This window comes from Maniola jurtina, chromosome 1, assembly GCF_905333055.1.
Source record: "Maniola jurtina chromosome 1, ilManJurt1.1, whole genome shotgun sequence".
In the NCBI taxonomy this organism is placed as follows: domain Eukaryota; kingdom Metazoa; phylum Arthropoda; class Insecta; order Lepidoptera; family Nymphalidae; genus Maniola; species Maniola jurtina.
In genome coordinates, this window is record NC_060029.1 from 4,684,751 (window position 1) to 4,702,632 (window position 17,882).

The 17,882-nt window shown below is 38.5% G+C and overlaps 1 protein-coding gene across 12 annotated transcripts; it reads left to right on the forward strand.

The window, feature by feature from the left end:
• The first annotated feature begins 318 nt into the window (after window positions 1-318).
• LOC123881125 (eukaryotic translation initiation factor 4E-binding protein Mextli) lies at window positions 319-17,309 on the forward strand. 12 transcript variants are annotated; one of them, XM_045929747.1, is made up of 13 exons: window positions 319-435; window positions 916-1,040; window positions 1,464-1,617; window positions 2,879-3,041; window positions 3,393-3,588; window positions 5,571-5,642; window positions 6,473-6,533; window positions 6,997-7,135; window positions 7,905-8,042; window positions 8,577-8,775; window positions 10,850-10,915; window positions 13,108-13,223; window positions 17,056-17,309. In XM_045929747.1, the coding sequence occupies exons 2-13, from the start codon at window positions 920-922 to the stop codon at window positions 17,155-17,157; spliced, it is 1,527 nt and encodes a 508-aa protein (XP_045785703.1). In that variant the 5' UTR covers window positions 319-435; window positions 916-919; the 3' UTR covers window positions 17,158-17,309. The 12 variants fall into 12 exon arrangements, with proteins under 12 accessions (XP_045785703.1, XP_045785725.1, XP_045785685.1 ...); XM_045929769.1 differs by lacking the exons at window positions 319-435; window positions 17,056-17,309 and adding exons at window positions 476-725; window positions 15,002-15,183; XM_045929729.1 differs by lacking the exon at window positions 319-435 and adding an exon at window positions 477-725.
• Window positions 17,310-17,882: the final 573 nt, after the last annotated feature.

Sequence of the window (17,882 nt, forward strand, 5' to 3'; positions counted from 1 at the left end):
AACCAATCAATTCTCACTTGTTTCATCTTTGTTTCATTTAGGAAACTCCCCATTCGGTGAAGGCGAACATTCATGCCAACATTTTAGTTCTTTACTATCGACAGCAGATATATCGTGGACCTTCTCGTGGACCTTCGTTTCGAATTGTGAACCCCCATTTTTTATCATGCCCCAACGAAGACCCCCCTCGAGTCTCCCGTGGACTCCTGGGGGTTCATCTGGACCACTTTGGGAACTCCTGATTTAGAGCGTTCCGACTGGCAGGCAAGCCATGTGTGATGTTTGTATGGTGTTTGCCGTTGCTTACTGTATGTTGTGATGTTGTTTGTCACAACTCGCGAGCGTCTAACGCCGGCTTAAGAATTATTTGGGTGGCAAATGGCAAGTGGCAACATTGCTATAATTTATTTTTTTGCGAATTAATGGCGTAGCCAGGTGAGTTTCTTGTTTATTATTCCTTATTTTCTAAAATTCATAATGTTCCATGGTTTTCATTTGTTTTTTCTAGATGTTTATCATTGAGTAAAGTATTAGATCTTCTTCAAAGTCAAAATTTTTTCTTCTATTTTTAATACATGAAAAATATACTAATTTAACGAGGAATGAACACGTATCGGGTTTGTTCCGAATTTATTCGCTAGGATCATTGTCATTACTTTCACTTTTCACGCAATTTGCTCTAATCACTGGTTCTAGTGTGTATCAAAAGCCGTCGCCATGGATGAGTGAGTTGCCTGTTTTCCTAATCACTATCCCTCGCAGCATTGTTTCACCGTGAATACATTGACACTCCTTCAAGGAATATCATCATCCGTCATGTCGTATCGTATTATTAATGTGCCCAATGAAGCTATAAAGCGCTTGTAATGCAATAGTCGCTGCATTGTTGTTTATACTATGTTTTTGTTTGGACAGCACCATGTCGACCCTAACGAAAATGACCCGCACGGTTAAGAAACTCGAAGTACCCAGACCCTTGAAATCGACGACCAGTTCTGCACTTAACCGCAACTCCGTTTTAGATGTTAAAATAAATTCTGGTAAGCATTTTATTACAAAACTAAAACTGCTTCAATTCATTTAACACAGCCTTAATGTGTGTATTGAAGTATAACTGCATTGAATTAGGTAATTACCCAGCTACCTACATTTTTTGCAATGGTGCATAAATGTTTTGTTCTTGACTTAGTTTATGAAAGCAATATTTTAAATAGGTAGGTAGTAAAGTAATTGCATAAAACAATTCATTGAACTTCATTATACTGCTGTATGAAAGATGTTGAGTCACTGTGCAATGTGCATATGTATTTAAATTCAGTATTTAAGCATTGTACACATTCTGACTACTTATTATGAATACTAATTTTTAAAAGAAATAACAAATACGAGACTTCTTTTAAAGTCCATGAACTTTGTTGTAAACAACCTAAGCTAAGCTATTATATGCCAAAATATTATTCCAGTTGATGACCTACTAACTTTGACGGAGACTGTGGCGTATCAAATGATGCAGGGGAATTTTGACCGTGCGCTTCAAAGCAATGTCTGCACTATGTATGCTAACCTTAAACTTTATGGTGCCCAGCTCGAAGCGAAATATAAGGACTTTCTTGACAGGTTTGTTTTATATGTCAACTAGCTGTACCTGGCATGCAATTTCAATTCTCAAACTATTATGGGTCACGAGATACAGCCTACTGACAGACGGACGGAGAGCGGAGGCTTAGTATAGCTTGTCCAAGCTGAAATGATGTGCCCCACTACATAATTTTGTTGACTTAGATGTGTAAATTGAGGTAGTGAGGCGCATCATTTCAAAATAGACTAGCTATGATAGGGTTCCTTTGGCACTGTTCGAGTATGGAATGTTCATTTTTCCAAAGAAATTTTTCTGGAGACTTAAATTTTTCTTCCATAAAAACCTAATTCAGACCAATATAAAGGTTTTAAAACAAAAGATAGTCCAATTGGTCCAGCAGTTCTCAAGTTTCTCAATTGGTGGTCCATGAAACTAAGTTATAAAATCACACTATCACACTTCACACTCACTAATATTATAAAGGTGAAAGTTTGTGTGTATGTTTGTTACTCCTTCACGCAAAAACTACTCGACAGATTTGGCTGAGATCTGGGATAAAGATAGATAATACCCTGGATTAGCACATAGGCTACTTTTTATCCTGGAAAATCAAAGAGTTCCCATGGGCTTTCGAAAAACCAAAATCCACGCGGGCGAAGTCGCGGGCAATGGCTAGTCCCCAATAAAGTTAAGCGGTACTTAACACTGGAACAGCTTCTGACCTTCTACCAGGCTTAAGTTCGATCGTGCATGGAGTACTGCAGTCATTTGTAAAATGGCTCTGCCAAGTACCAGCTTGATGCATTGGATTCGGTGGATCGTCGTGCTAGAAGACTCATTGGTGACCAAGCGCGGGTTCTAAGCTTCAAAGTTTGGAACATCGGCGCAAGGTTGCCTGTCTGTCGGTGTTTGACAACATGTATTTCGGAAGTGTGTTAAAGAACTATTCAACCTAATTCCGCCCTTGCCATTTTACAATTGAACTACTAGGCTAGGTCTGCATCCCTACATAGTCGAAATCCTATGGTCCCGTACGATTTGCTTCCTCGTTTTAAATACGCAATTTAATATGGAATGCCCTTCCAGCTTCCGTTTTCCCTCTAGCTATAATATTGGTACCTTCAAGAGAAGAGTGAATAGGCACCTTCTGGGCAAGCGCGCTCCACCTTAGGCTGCATCATCTCCTGCCTGGTATGATTGCAGTCAAGCGCAAGCCCATGTAGTTATAAAATAAAAGTTAAAGTATTCTTGTATATTTGCCAAGGCTAAGTTTATTGGTCATTTTTAACTAAAATTTAGTATTTTCAGATTCTTCGTCGTTTTCCGTAATGGATCTCAGGATGAGCGGCTAGATAAGAAAACAAGACTTTATCTGCTTGAGCTAATCGAGTTGCGCGCTAAAAACTGGCAGACCAATGACCCCATGAATGAATACTACAAGCACCGTGGCACACATGCTGAGGTAGTTTTACAGTTTTAGTGTGAAAACTCTGTGTTTTAGAGAACATGTTAAACCGTTGATCCCCGTTATTATCACTAACATGAACAGCCATACTGATGGACAGCCATTGGTGCCTTTTGTGTACGGAACCCTACAAAAAATTTCAAAAAAATTAATAAAACCGACTTCATGTAACACATGTAATGTATGTATGAAGTCGAGCAAGCAATCTAAGTGTGAAGTTTGTGTGTCCAAATTGGTCCAGGCGTCTTCAAATAATTGGGGAACAAACATAAAAAAGATCCAACAAATTGAGAACCTCCTCCTTTTTGAAGTCGGTTAAAAAAAATCTGACACTTAATATGTCGGAAGCCTCTGCTGGTGCCGACGATGGAGGGCACGGGGCGCTCCGTGTCGCCGCCGCCGAGCCCCGCGCCGGAGCCGGCCGCGCTGCTGGCGCCGGGCGAGCTCATCAAGACGTCGGGCAAGTTCCCCAAGCCCACCAAGATTCCTGGCAAGAACTACTCCAAGGACGAGGTGGTCATCCGCAACGCTGACTCCGGGAAAGGTAATGGGACAATTTGTTTTTCCACTATGCTGGGATCTATAGTGTACTTTGAGTATAGCTACAATCATTACAATCACGAAAGTACAGAGCGAAAGTGATCACTTTCCTTTTTAAACATCAATTGAAAATGTTTTCATCTAACAAGCAGAAATTACTTTAACATTTTTTCTGGTATACTATGTCTGTGGTAGTTTTTATTAAATACCTTTTGGTCTGTGGTTGAGACAAAATGGCACCGATGTGCTCGCTTACATGGCGTAAGATTTTCGTAAACGTGATCTTTCAAATTATCTTAGTAAATTATGTGCCAAAAAAGAAATCACGAAGTTCACTGCACTGCGACAATTACATAATATTTTGTGAAACTACTTTCAAGATAAAATCGCGAAACATTTTTTCCCTCACGAAAGTACGAATATTATGCGAAATTATTAGGAAAGTACTGTAACTCAGACTTTAAAGAGTTAAAATGAGATAAATCTGTCTCATTTCAACCAAACTTTACTACAAAGTACACTATAGATCTCAGCCATACAGTTTATTTCAACATTCTAGATTCTAGAAGACATGAAATAAAGAATGATCCTAAATCTGCGAAGTGTGATTTATCAATCTATTTTGTAGTATGGAGTGAGGTGCTACGATTTTGATGAAGGGCACAGAGATAGTTTGCAACTTTTTACTCTTGGAAAACTGAGGATTTAATTTTAAAACCCTAAATCCATAAGAAAATAATATGATTGTTATTTTAGTTGCCTGCGTGGGGATTAGGTCTGCATGCAAACAAAATGTGTGTTGAAATCCTATGAAAAAAGATTGGTTATAGATGAGATGAGTTGTAGGAATACAAACTGCATGATAAAAATTATGTTTTATTTTTAATTGTACTGTTATTGTTATTATATTGTAAAATCTCGTCTGGGTCTCTTTTTCTTACTGCATGATTATGGTAAATGTATTAGAACATATTTATGTGTTACCATAACTTAATATGATATAGATTGTTTCTTTATTTTTAAATTTTTATTTGCATATAAAATTATAATTGGGGATGTGTAACTTGTAGATCAAGAATAGTTAATAAGCATGTTTATTATTAATTGTAAAGTGACTTATTATTTCAGTATTGCAATATTCGAACCCTATATTTTGGAATACATACATGTAACCTTGGTTAGGCTGAAGCCTGCAAGCGGATCAGCTTCTACATACAAGACCAATTCTAACTTATGATTTGAGTTAGTATTAATAGAGCTCTTAAAGTTTGTTCCAATATTTAATTAATTTAGTTTTTATTTAAATTAACTTTACATGTGGTTTTTAATCATCAAGTCAAGAAAAACCCAGCAAGAAACTCAGCAGTTTCTTTTTTCAAATATTTCATTACAATATTATGCAATTTCCTGTTGCAGTTTTATTGTTCCGTTTAATTTTGCTGATGTAAAGGGTCTTATGGCTGTGCTTCTAAGTTGAAAGTGAAGTTGGGCTGACTAGACCATAACTCCTGGATTATTTACTAACAAGATTGGAATGTAAATTGGAGCAGGAGTTGGTCCAGTGTGTAGAGGCTTAGGCGGAGATCTATAAAGCGAACTTTGACTTTGCTTGACTGCACTTAGGCTGAGATTTATAGAGAGCACTTTGATTTTGCTCAGGCTTAAGAGGTAAAACGAGAGAGATTTATGTAGCGTACATATATCTATCTCGTTTTAATTCTAAACTAAGTCTGAGTAAGTCAAAGTCACTCTATAGATCTGAACATTAAATTGATTTATCTCATTTTACTCCTAACTTTATGTTAAATCTAAGCTAAGAGTTAAAATGGAACAGGTAGCTCTGATATAAATCTGTCTTATATTGAATCTATAAAGTCAGTGCAAAGTCAAAGTGTTGAATACATACTCGTAGATGTCAGCCGGAGTGTATGAAGTGTGCTAAAGCGAAGGTCAGTCGGGGTCTGAAGTTGTGTTGTGGTGTTGCAGTGATGGGTATCAAGGGCAGGCGGGTGCACATGATCGAGGAGCTAAGCGACACGATCATATCGTTTCAGCGAGGTATGAGCGCACGGTGCTGGCGCCGCTTGCATGGTGTGCCGGACTCTCTTGTCTGCCGTCTCTCACGCATACTACAATACTTAACACTGTACGCGTCACGAAAGTTGAAAAGTCGGTGGTTAGTGCGCGAACTCCAGCTGCGTACGGCCTCTAGTCTCTTCTTTTTGGATTCCGCACTTAAATGTTTCTGCACGAGGCTTAGGGGGTGCACGAATGCCCCTAACTAAATCATACTAAATGTTGTAGCCAGGGACACTTTAAAAATTCTATTTAATCATTCTGATCAGTTTAGACTTTGGCATAGCTGTAGTTATGGGTGCTCCGCATCTACAATTTATCCTCGTCCTCCAGAGTGAATATCGCTAGGCTCAATAACTGACTGAAATCCAACAGGTCGATGGTTCAAACGCCACGTATCGCACTATTTTCGCATCTACTCCTAATAACATTCTTCGCTTAGTTAGTCGGGAAAAGGAAATAGGGAATATTAGTCCGATTTAACAGGGGTAAATATCGCAAATAAAATTACCCCCCCTCTTCAAAATTACTCTCACAAAATAGTTTCAACTTTCGTGCCGAAAAATGTATCAAATTAACTTAATCACCATTTCTCGCTACAATCATAATTGTTATAACAAAACGATTTCATTCGATAAATTGATGGACAATAACAAATTTTTACCATTTATTATTCTAATTGGTTGTGGTTTTTATAATAATACCTGCCTGCCTACTAAAAGCATTTAGCTGTGAGCTTCCTATATAATGGGATACTAGCACGAATAGCGACTTACTGGTGATTTAAACTGTCACAATGCTCATGGTTTCAGTGAGCCCTGGAGCCAAGGAGCGTCTCGTTCAGATCACTGGACCTAATGAAGAAAATGTCAAGTGAGTACATTTGTTTTTCTTCTAAAGTGCACGCGAAACAAGTCCAATATGTACACGAGGCGTGAGACTGCGCATTGATTTTGTTTAGTGTAAGGCGTCACTCAAAAATCGGGTATAGTAATATGTAATTAGAATGCTCTCCCAAAATATACGCGAAAGACACAGGTCACAACGCGTAGAGAAATTCATATTTCCGATTAGGACGATTCGACACGGGGAAGTGTGCGAGGTTTCATGAGATTTCATATACAGAATTCTAAAATTCGTCTGCTCAGCTCGGATAAGTGTGCCTTCACCTTTACTCATCAATGTGATGACTGGCTGACAAGCACCAATTTTATACGCCATGTTATATGAACGGTAATATGTCTATGGTATAATGTCATAACGTTATTCTCCAAAAAGATTGAATCAAACTATACCCATAAACGCAAAGCTTATGGAAGTGTGGTATTGTTTGTAGCCACGCCAAACATCTGATCGGGGACACGATCCGGCGCAATGCATCGCCGGTACGACTAGAGGGGTCTATGGAAGGCAGGGCGCTGGCCACTTCGCGCGCTTCTCTCGACTCCAACGGCTCAGATGAACGTCCGCGAGAGGTTACCCACTTTGCTAACTCCTGGATTAAAATATTACACTGACTCTAACTGCGACTAAATTTTAGAGTATTCGCATCTTTTTCTTACCAATGTTATAGAAGAGGACAGACACACGCCTAATGTAATTTAAAACTGTCAAACTGTTAGCTGCCAGTCACTAGCCTATTGTTTAAATTCGTAGTGTGCACTAAAATTTAGGGTCTTTAAATTTAAAATTCGCGTTCTGTCCTCTTTTAGCAATATTAAGAAGAAAAGGCAGATACTCTAAATTAAGTTTAGAGAAAAACATCAGATTGGGCGCCACTGGCTTCCATTCTTGTCATTTTCTAAACTTGGTCTGTCTGTGTCTTCTGAATGTTGTTTAAAAAAAAGACTGAAAGCAACTTCGCGCTAAACCATCAAGCTCAAGACTGGAAAAGCTCTGACAGTTCTGATCTAAAATAGGTTTAGATAACAAAAAGATGCGACACTTTTTAGTTGGTAATAGGCAGACGTCTTAACCACTAGGTTCTTACCTTTTGCTAATATTATAAAAGAGAAAGGTAAGATACCTTTCTCTTTTATCAACAAAATAAGTGATTTTATTTAAGTGAACCATCAGTGCCCGGTCAAACCAACTGTGGTTTTTGTGGCGCTGAATGTAACAAAAACTTTCTGTATATATGTTTATAAGTTAATAAATATAAATAAATAAATAAAATAAATAATCAATCATAAGCCAAAACCACAGACATTGGTACAAGATAATATAATATCTGTTCCATTACAGAAGTCACCCCACAACAATTCCAGAGCTTTACTTCACAGTTTCTCGACAAACGACGCCGCATTGGGAGAGTATAAATACACTGTCACTTTTGGAGAACATTCCATCAAGATCACTGGCCATAATTTGCAACTTGTTCAGGTATTAACATTAAACACTTCCTTTCGAGGGTGTCGCCAACTTATGGGCCAGAGGGGAGCAAAACTATATGCCACTAGATGATGCCTGTGACTTCATCCGCGTGGTTTTGGATTTTTAAAAAATCCCGCGACAGCTCTTTGATTTTCCGGAACTAAAATTCAATTTCCGGGTTAAACAGGTAGACCTTTAAAAATCCTGTGGGAACTCTTCGATTTTCCGGGATATAAAGTAGCCTATGTCTGTCCCCGGGATGCAAACTAACTCTGTACCCATCAAAATCAGTTTAACTGTTGGGCCGTGAAAAGTTAGCAGACAGACACACACTTTTGTTAGTATGGATATACTTAAGTAAAATAAATACAATATTTGTGAAGGTTCAAATAGTTTACTATTACTGGCACTCATGATCTCCATTCCGCGGCGCCCTTGCTTCCACTATCCCTTGACCCCTTGTCTTGTGTGAAATGTGAAAAACATTCTCATACATTTATAGTATGAGAGTGTTTTTCAGCAACTATTTGTTTTCATTTCCAGGAGGCTAAACTAGCGCTTGATGCGTATTTCGACAACACAGGTGTTATGGAGTCCCTCTCAGTTGGTGCTGGCGGTTTCTTTAATGTGGGGCACCCGCCGGCCTCGGCCTTGCTCATGGGCGATGACGTCGCACTCAACGGCGCTGACGACGAGGTGTTTGTGAGCAACGCGCCCAACAGCCTCAACGACGACCAACAAGGTAATGCCAGACAAGTATTGCAGTTTTAGGGCGTTGGATGGCGCCAGACAAGTAGCATTACAATGTTAGTGCATTGGATTTTATGTGAATAGACTCGGAAAATCACAACTCATTGTTGCGACGCTGAAATCTTTGTGACAACGGCGCCCATATGGCCTCTATAACCAATATGGTAATGCCAGACAAATATCATAATGTTGGCGCATTAAATATTGCGAGATTGGGATTGGGAAGTTACTTTAGCTATCAAAAAGAACAAATGCCAGACAAGAATTTTAGAGTATTCTAGAAGTATTCTAGAATTAGCCTGTTGAATATGATAAACTCGAGAAATTACATTTTTGTAATCGACGCGGCCATTAGCTAAGAAAGTAATGCCAGACAATTAATATTTAGTGTTAGCGCGTTGGATATGATGTTCTCCATCCAGGCAATTTCAGTATAAACTGCATCGAAATTCCGCTATACGCTAGATTGTCAAAGGAATCCAACAGGTAATGATGAACTTAGTTACGATAATATATCACTGTTTAAATGATTCTTACGGATTTTTGAAGTACCCATATTGTAATGTCTGACGATCACATCTTCCAAGCATTTCAACTATTGGGATCATAGGTTCTTGGTAGTTATTGTAGTGGAAACCATATATATTAGATATGGCTTATTCTACATAAAGCTGCCTAAAAATGTTTTTCATAGATAAGTTAACTTGCATGGTAGGTTTGAAAAACATGATTGCCTTTGAACGATCTGATAGACACAAGCTATATATAGCTATAAACTAACAGATATTTAAATCGAATTTTTAAAGCAATCAATTTAAAGCTTTACTTGAAAAGCATGATTATAAGATTTTAAACTAAAAATGCGTGTGCAGAAATGCAGCAGTGTGCAAATTATTATTATAAAAATATTCAATGTGAAATGAGATGACGAATTTCGAAATACTCATTTGACATAGGATGCCTTATAAAATACTGACTTAGGCCTGTAGGAAATATCTAGTTTTTGATTTTTATTTATTTCATCATGAAATATGTTTGTTTTCATGTTATTTTGTGCGCATCATTTCATTATTTTGAGTTTGAATTTGCCATATAATGCGTAATGCCATTTTATCTATTTATCTATGTATTTATAATGTATCAATTGACCATTCCGAACCACGGTCGCAGCTGTTTTCCAAATTAATACCATTTTTGTTGGCCATTTTTTAAATTCTTATCATCCGCCTGAGTGTTCACTCATCACTAGGCCCGAGGACTGCGGAAGAAACTTATCATTTGCTATGCAACTTACATATTAAACACAAAATAACACTATTTTTAGCGTTTAATTTTTCTATACTAATATTATAAAGTGGTAAAGTTTGTAAGTTTGTTTGTAGGGGGTTATCTCTGGCTACTGAACCTATTTTTGGAAATTATTACACCATTAGAAGGCGCGCACGCGAGCGCTAAGTCTCACGTTGAAATCTATAGAGCGCACTTTGACTTCGCTTTGATTTTGCCTTAGACTTAAGTTTCAATTAAAACGAGACAGATTTATGCCAGCGGTATAACGCTGTCTCGTTTTAACAGTGCCTTAAGTCTGAGCAAAGTCAAAATACGCTCTATAGATCTCAGCCTCAGACCTCCGAAGAGCATGCGTCGCTCGTGGCGCTCTTAAGGACCCTGCGCCCGGGTTATGAACGACGCCGGATGAGGTAACGGAGAGGTTAAAAAATATAGATAGTTAAACTAGTCATATTTTTCCAACCTCTACACAATAACTTTTGTTTCAATGTCTCAACAAATGTGTTGTTGTGTCTCGTATATTATATCATATTCTAGCAAATCTTCTTCTTCTTATTCTTAATGTGAAATCAGCCTTAAAATGTTAGTTGCACCTGGGCACTACATGGGCTAAAACTGACTCCAGGTTAGGTACATTATTAGGATGAATATGAGTGTAAGTTGCGCGTATACAGCAAGCGTAGATAGAGTATGCGATGTGATAGTTTGTTCCGCACCCTCGTGAGAGGCGGGCCGTGGTCGGAGGTCGGTGGTGGTTAGCGGTGCGTTGTGTGCAGCGGAAGGCGACGCCGCGCCGCGCCGCCCGCGCTTCTCGCGCGCCGCCTCCACCGACAAGAGCGCAGGTGAGCTGACCCCGCCTTTAACTGTTGACACCTACCATCCCCCACGGGCTGACGTCCACTGAGCCGCACCGAATCCAACCGAAACACTGAAAGGGGTTTGAATATTTCGTGTCAGCCATTTTCATTTTATTTCAAAATAGCGGCCACGAATAAAATCTGTATCAGTCAATCTGGCATCGATACAAACAAGTATTGCCATATATACGCCACGTCATCAGTACAACAGTCTAGCCACCAGTACAACTTTGAAAGCATATATCTCGGAAACGTGACACTCTGGAAGACTTTGTCTCATACAATACTTGTTGGTATTGATACCAGCTTCATTGATTAATATAAGTTTTATGCGTGGCCGCTATTTCGGGAAAAAAGAAAAATGGCGGACTACTAATCATGCCGGAATCTTCAAAGCCCTTGGTATAATATAACAAGCGATTCGTTTCAGCACACAGTTAGTAAATATATATGTAGCGAATTATCGAGATTCGATTCGATTTGGCTCTAGTGTACGCCAGCTTTATTGCACCCTATTACCTATTAACTTACTGGTATCGGCAAGTAAACTTAGCCAATGCTCATAGTCGATTTTTAGGTTTCCTTAGAGGTCCGCAGGCGACACGAGCACGCAATTAGTCTTCTGTCCGCCAGCTCCTTATTTTCTTCTTCAATTTCATGTATATTGTATGATTTTATATATAAATGTATTAAAAGGTCCGTCAATCATCAGTTTAATAACAGGTTTAAAAGAAGGAATAGCAGAAAGTACTGCTAGTACTAGCTGTACTTTGTTCAAATTCCCAATTTCTAATGCATGATTTAAAATGTAGTTTCTGTTTCACTCATTATAATTGTAGATAAAACTGCATGTGAATGTTATTTTTATATGTACCGGAATATATACCTAATATTACCTAATATATTATTATTTAGTATGCTACCATTTGGCATGATTTTATATTAAAAGTATGTACTAATATGATTTTATTTTTTCATAATATCAATCCAGAACCTTTTTAAGGTCATGGGCCCCCATAGATATTTTTCTATTTGAAGCTTCTACCATCAATAAAAAACGTTAGGTATAATGCACGAAGGAATTTTCAGGTGCTGTTAGATAGACTACGGGTAGTCTTGTGCACCGCGGGTATAGTTTTAGAAGTATGCCAGCTATGTACTAGTTTAATTTAAGCTTGTATTGTATTGCATTATAATAGGTAGGTATTTAATTTTATTTATAAACAGTTATACTATAAAATGGTACACGTTTGTGAACCTTAACAACAGAAACACATTTGCAACACCTGCTCTTATGTTTAGCGACGTCACTTGTGTTCACTCCTAATCCTAGTATTTTGTACCACCCGAAAACACGTCATAGTGTATGAGTTAACACGGGACGGGATCGGGTTTTGACGTTACTGATTCTGAAAACAACTATTTAGAGTATTCACATCTTCTTACCAATGTAATCAGAAAAGGACACAAACCTAATTGAATTTAGAACTCAAACTTCGTGACTTTAGCTGCCAGTCGCAAGCCTATAGTTTAAAGTAGTGGGCACTAAAATTTAGAGTCTCCACGTTCTGTCCTTTTTTAGCTATATATTACAAAGAAAAGATGCAGATACTCTAAATCTAGTGTAGAGAAAAACATCAGAATGTCTTGACATTTTATTTGCCAGCGAGAGAAAAAAAATAACATTTTATTTATGAGATACAAAGTTTTCACGTCAACTCGCGCGCGGTGGCGCGCTCGCAAAATATTAAACGTAAGAGTATGTATGAAGTGATTTCGTACAAATAATGACACGGCAGTAGCGCGTCACCACTATGCGTCGACGTGAACACTCACTATATAAAGAACTGACCTTTGAAGATCTAAATTTTCTGAATAAATGAAAAGAGGTTATGAAAGATACACGGTACAGTTTGTTTTGGGGGCTGAGAAGTCTGCTATAGTGGATCCGCGTATACGGGCATAAAAACTATACTACTATACTGTAAAAAAATGTTTCTGCAAATAAAAAATCTTGAATCTTGAACACATTCGCACGTCGGTTGAGTGTGGTTCGCTCTTTTAACACTGCTAATAGCTGAAATAGGTATATTATTGCGCGGTTAACTTCTCAGTCGCCAATAAAGTTGTATCCTAATATCTGTTTGAATAGTATGTAACAGAGGTGTCGTGTGTAGGTGCCGGGATGCGGCAGATGTACTCGTACGAGACGCTGGTGCAGTACGCGGACTCGCCGCTGAGCAAGACGCCGCCCACCGGCTTCGACGCCTTCCCGGCCGAGCTGGCGCGCAAGGTAACGCTGGCCTTGCCGCCCCGCCCCTTCGAGCCGCACCCCCCTCTGGCGGCCCTGCGCGCGCCCTACCGCGTAGAGCCCTACCCCATGCGTCCGATGCACCGCCCCAACTACCTCGCCGCGCTGCTCTGCCGAAGCTTCTACTAGCCTCCCACACCACCCTACCTTCCCTCCTCTCCCCTTCTGGCCCCATAGGACGTTTGTATATTCGCTCGTATCCTATGCAAAATAGCCTTCATAACAAATGTATGGTTGTTTTTGCACTCCTTTATTTTCATTGGAAGGATTCAAATTCGTTAAAAACACGAATATGAATCGGATACGAGGAAGTGCACAAACGGCTATAGTGAAAGAACTCGTGCGCGACGTTTTCCTTTCACGGCGATACACTGTTTTATTGTATTTTCTAGAGGCGACTTAGCATCGCACGGTGTTCAATTGATTTTTAAAAAAGTACGAAAAACGAACTTATAACATAATTCATGCTAAGTCGCATCTAAAAAATGTGATCACAGTATGTAAAGTGCACGAATTGCCGTCCCAATCCATTGTCTTGGCCAAAATATACAGGACGATTTGTTAACGGTCACTAAAATGCATGTTGATTTTCTGGGTTGTTTTTCGTCCAATTTTAACTGACTGTTTTGTGTTTTGATATCTTGAATGATATCTCTCGTTTACTACTAAAACTTAAAAGATTGCAAATCGTTTCGTATATACCTAAATCCTTAACCCGTACCAGATATTAAGAAGTCCCCGCTACATTCCATGCACTCTTAATCATTCCAGCCGCATCTTCAGCAGCAAAAGTTGAACTTTTGCTAGTTGGATATGCTTCCACGTGCTTTCGTTGTGAGCATTCTTAGGCCGCTGATCTATTGGTAAACTGTATTAGTTGTGCCTTTTGACGATTCAATTTGCTTGATTTCAAGCAGTCGCAAAATTTCCACCGACTAATGCCAAGATACCAACAAATCAGAGGTTACAGAATATTGTTCGAATGCGACGCCGCGACTTTTATGACTGTTCTTTAAGAGGGGTTAATTCGTAGTGCGCTCCAAAATAAACGTAGTTTGATGACGGAATCCCCTGTTAAAATTAAAAAATTAAAATGTTTCCCGACTGTAGTCGCGATTAACGCCATGTTCTCGTGTCGATCGCATACGAATTAATCTCGCCGCACGCCGCAAAGCTATTGTATGCACGATTGCATTTAACTTCATTTCGTAATTTACAGTTGGGGTTAGGGCTCGTAGATATTGAAGAGTTTTCAGTCAGTCAAATCCTAAATTGAAACAGAATTGATTTGAATACCTATTTCTGATTTTGAAAAAAAAAAATATGCCCAAAGACCAGTTACTTTAATGAAGTCAATAACTTAAGCATTATTACTTTAAAGAAGTCAATCACTTAAGTATTATTAGGTTTATAAAGCTAAGCTAAAATTATTGTAGTGTTTTATATTGTAAGTGAAGTTTAGAATGATTATATGAATGATCTCATAGCGTAAGTTGTACGTTATAATAATAAGACTGACACCAGTGCCATGCTGGAACTCGACGAGTAGTTTTACTAAACTTAGTAGTCTTATATGTGCCAAAGTTGATAACCATTGCTACTAAATTGTATTCATAAGTGATATATTGAATCTCACAAGACTATTTGAAAGTAGTGTTCAATTTGTGAAAGATTTTTTACGACTAGTTATACTATAGGTTATTCTCTGTTTTACGAAAGGTATTTTGAAATGTTTATTAATGTTCATGCTGCTTGGACAGAATGGATATTCGAGAGGGGTTCAGTACAGGTAGGCGACAAAGGCGTTCGCCCGAAGATATTCGGATATATCTAAATGTTTACATTTTGCTCTATGTTTTTGTATTGTTGCTGTTGAAATTATCAGTGTTCATTCGCATTGTGATTATCTGATTTTCAAAAATAAAACTTTAATAAAATGCAACATGTCTTTGCTTGCACTGCTGCTTTCACCTTAACTATAATAATACTCCAATTACTTATTAAAACTTGCACATAATTACTAACAAAAATCACTCCAACTGCTTTATAATATGCCTATAAAATATTGGTACATTTCCACAGAAAGTTGGTACCGGGTTAATTATCTAATATTTTTACCAGTAAAAATATGTCTACTTGCTACATTTGAAATTGCTACATTATGCAGTGTACAATTATAAGCGATTAGGGCCTGTTGCATATTTTATCAGAAATTGTCTGTTAGAAAACTTTCTGTCACACTTATCCAGACATTCGATCCGGCAAATGCGTACAATGGTACCTATCATTTATTCAAAGGTGTGTTATAGTACCTACTTTGAATAGATGATTTAGATTTAATGCCTGCCAGAATGCATCAAAAGATTTTCTGATAGACTATTACTGATAAATGCAGCTGGCCTCAATCTATGTGTATCATATCCATCCATACTTAATATAAATGCGAAAGTGTCTTTGCCTGCTAGTCTGCTGCTTTATATCCCAGAAAATCAAAGAGTTCCCATGGGATTCTTAAAGGCCCATCTGTTTAACCGGTATATATGGGTACAGAGGTAGCTTGCATCCTGGAAATTGACATAGGCAATCATTAGGCAACTTTTTATCCCGGAAAATCAGAGTTCCCACGGGATTTCTGAAAAACCTAAATCCATGCGGACGAAGTGGCGGGGCACCATCTAATCGAATAATATTCTTAATTTCAATTCCCTGGTGGTCTTAAGATTTAAACTCTCGTACATCATTGAAATGGGCAGTAACATAACATTGTTTAGGTCCCAGTGGTCTGAAAAGTTTTCAAAATAGTTTGAAAAATAAACATGATGACAAAAATCTAAGCCTATCACATATCCCAAAAGGAAATAATGCATATATAATATATTGCTATATAAATAAATGCACGCACGCTAAGGCACTAGCTTTTACTTAAAAGCAGACCGCATATAAACGAAGTTTCTTATTTAACTGTTAGTGACTTAATACACCAAATGATTGTTGAAATTTTGTAGACATGCTCTAGAAACTTATTTATCAGTGGTTCGTCAGATTTCACTATCATTATAAGCGTGAAGAGAGCTATGTTCGGAGTTTCTCTACGTGATCAAATCAGAAATGGTGAGATGAACCAGAGTAACCGACATATTCAAACGGGTTGCTAAGCTGGAGTGGCAATGGGCGGGGCATATAGTTCGTAGAACCGATAGCCGTTGGAGTCTCAAGGTGCTGGAATGGCGACCTCGCACTGGAAAGCGCAGCGTCAGCAGACCTTGACCTACGACTCGTTTGAAGTTGTAGGGATCCGCTAGATCCAGACAGCGCAAGTGCGTGACGTTTAGAAATCCCTACAAAAGACCTATTCCTTGTATCAGTTGACGAGAACGACGATAGACACATTAGTTTGTAGAGCTTTCTATTAAATTTCATCGAGTTTAATTATATATTCAAATAAGTTTCAAACTTCGTTTGTATGGGGCCCTCGACAGACACCTATAAAATGCTGTACATAGAAATGGGAAACTTCAAATTATTTCTTGCCAATCATAATAATTGACTACTCTAGATTTTTTGACCGCAATCAATTATGATTAATGGATATAATTGGAACGAGTTAAGCATAATTCTGGCACATGAGGAAACAAATCGAGTTATGAGCTTTAACATGTTGCAATGCTCATAACTCGAGTTATACTTTTCCTCATGGGGCTGAGTTATCCAATTCCAATTATGAAGAATTAAATCAAGTTTTGGGTGATGAGTGAAGTAAATAGAGCAAAGTGAAGCGAGAAGAGCGCTAACGAAGGGAAATTGGTGTCGACAGAGTTGCCTGGAGTTCGATAGCGTCAGCTACCTGAAGCGCGTGCGCGCGGCCGGCGGCGTCACCATCGCGCAAGACGTGCCCGACTCGCCCGAGCCCGAGTGACTCGAACGCGCGCGCTCGCGCCCGCACCGCCCCTTCCCTCCTGTCGCACCGATCAGCACGTTGCACTTAGATATGTACAACAGAAAACGGGCGAGCGGTTGACTTTATATCTCATTGGTTGAATTTATATCTCATTGATACGCCACTGTTAAACTTTATGATACAGCTAATCTTTACACTTACAATGTGCTTCGAACGAACGAGATTGTAGTTATTTTTTAACCCCCGACCAAAAAAGAGGGGTGTTATAAGTTTGACGTGTGTATCTGTGTGTCTGTGTATCTGTGTATCTGTGTATCTGTGTATCTGTCTGTGGCATCGTAGCGCCTAAACGAATGAACCGATTTTAATTTAGTTTTTTTTGTTTGAAAGGTGGCTTGATCGAGAGTGTTCTTAGCTATAATCTAAAAAAATTGGTTCAGCCGTTTAAGAGTTATCAGCTCTTTTCTAGTTTTCTTGTAGAAAAGAAGGTTAGATAACCGTTAGGTTCATAATATTATGTCAATAGACAAATGTCAAGCTGTCAAGATGGACGTTGCCTAAATACATAATAATTATTTATTTGAAAATGATGTTTTGGAAAACTCAAATACTTTGGATCGTCGGGGGTGTTATAAATTTTTAATTTACACTTGTTATCGAGAGCCATTAATATTATCGTTAGAACTGTCCGTGTCCTATTGACGTTTCCATTTGCTTGTATGTAATGCGACTAATTTTAGCGA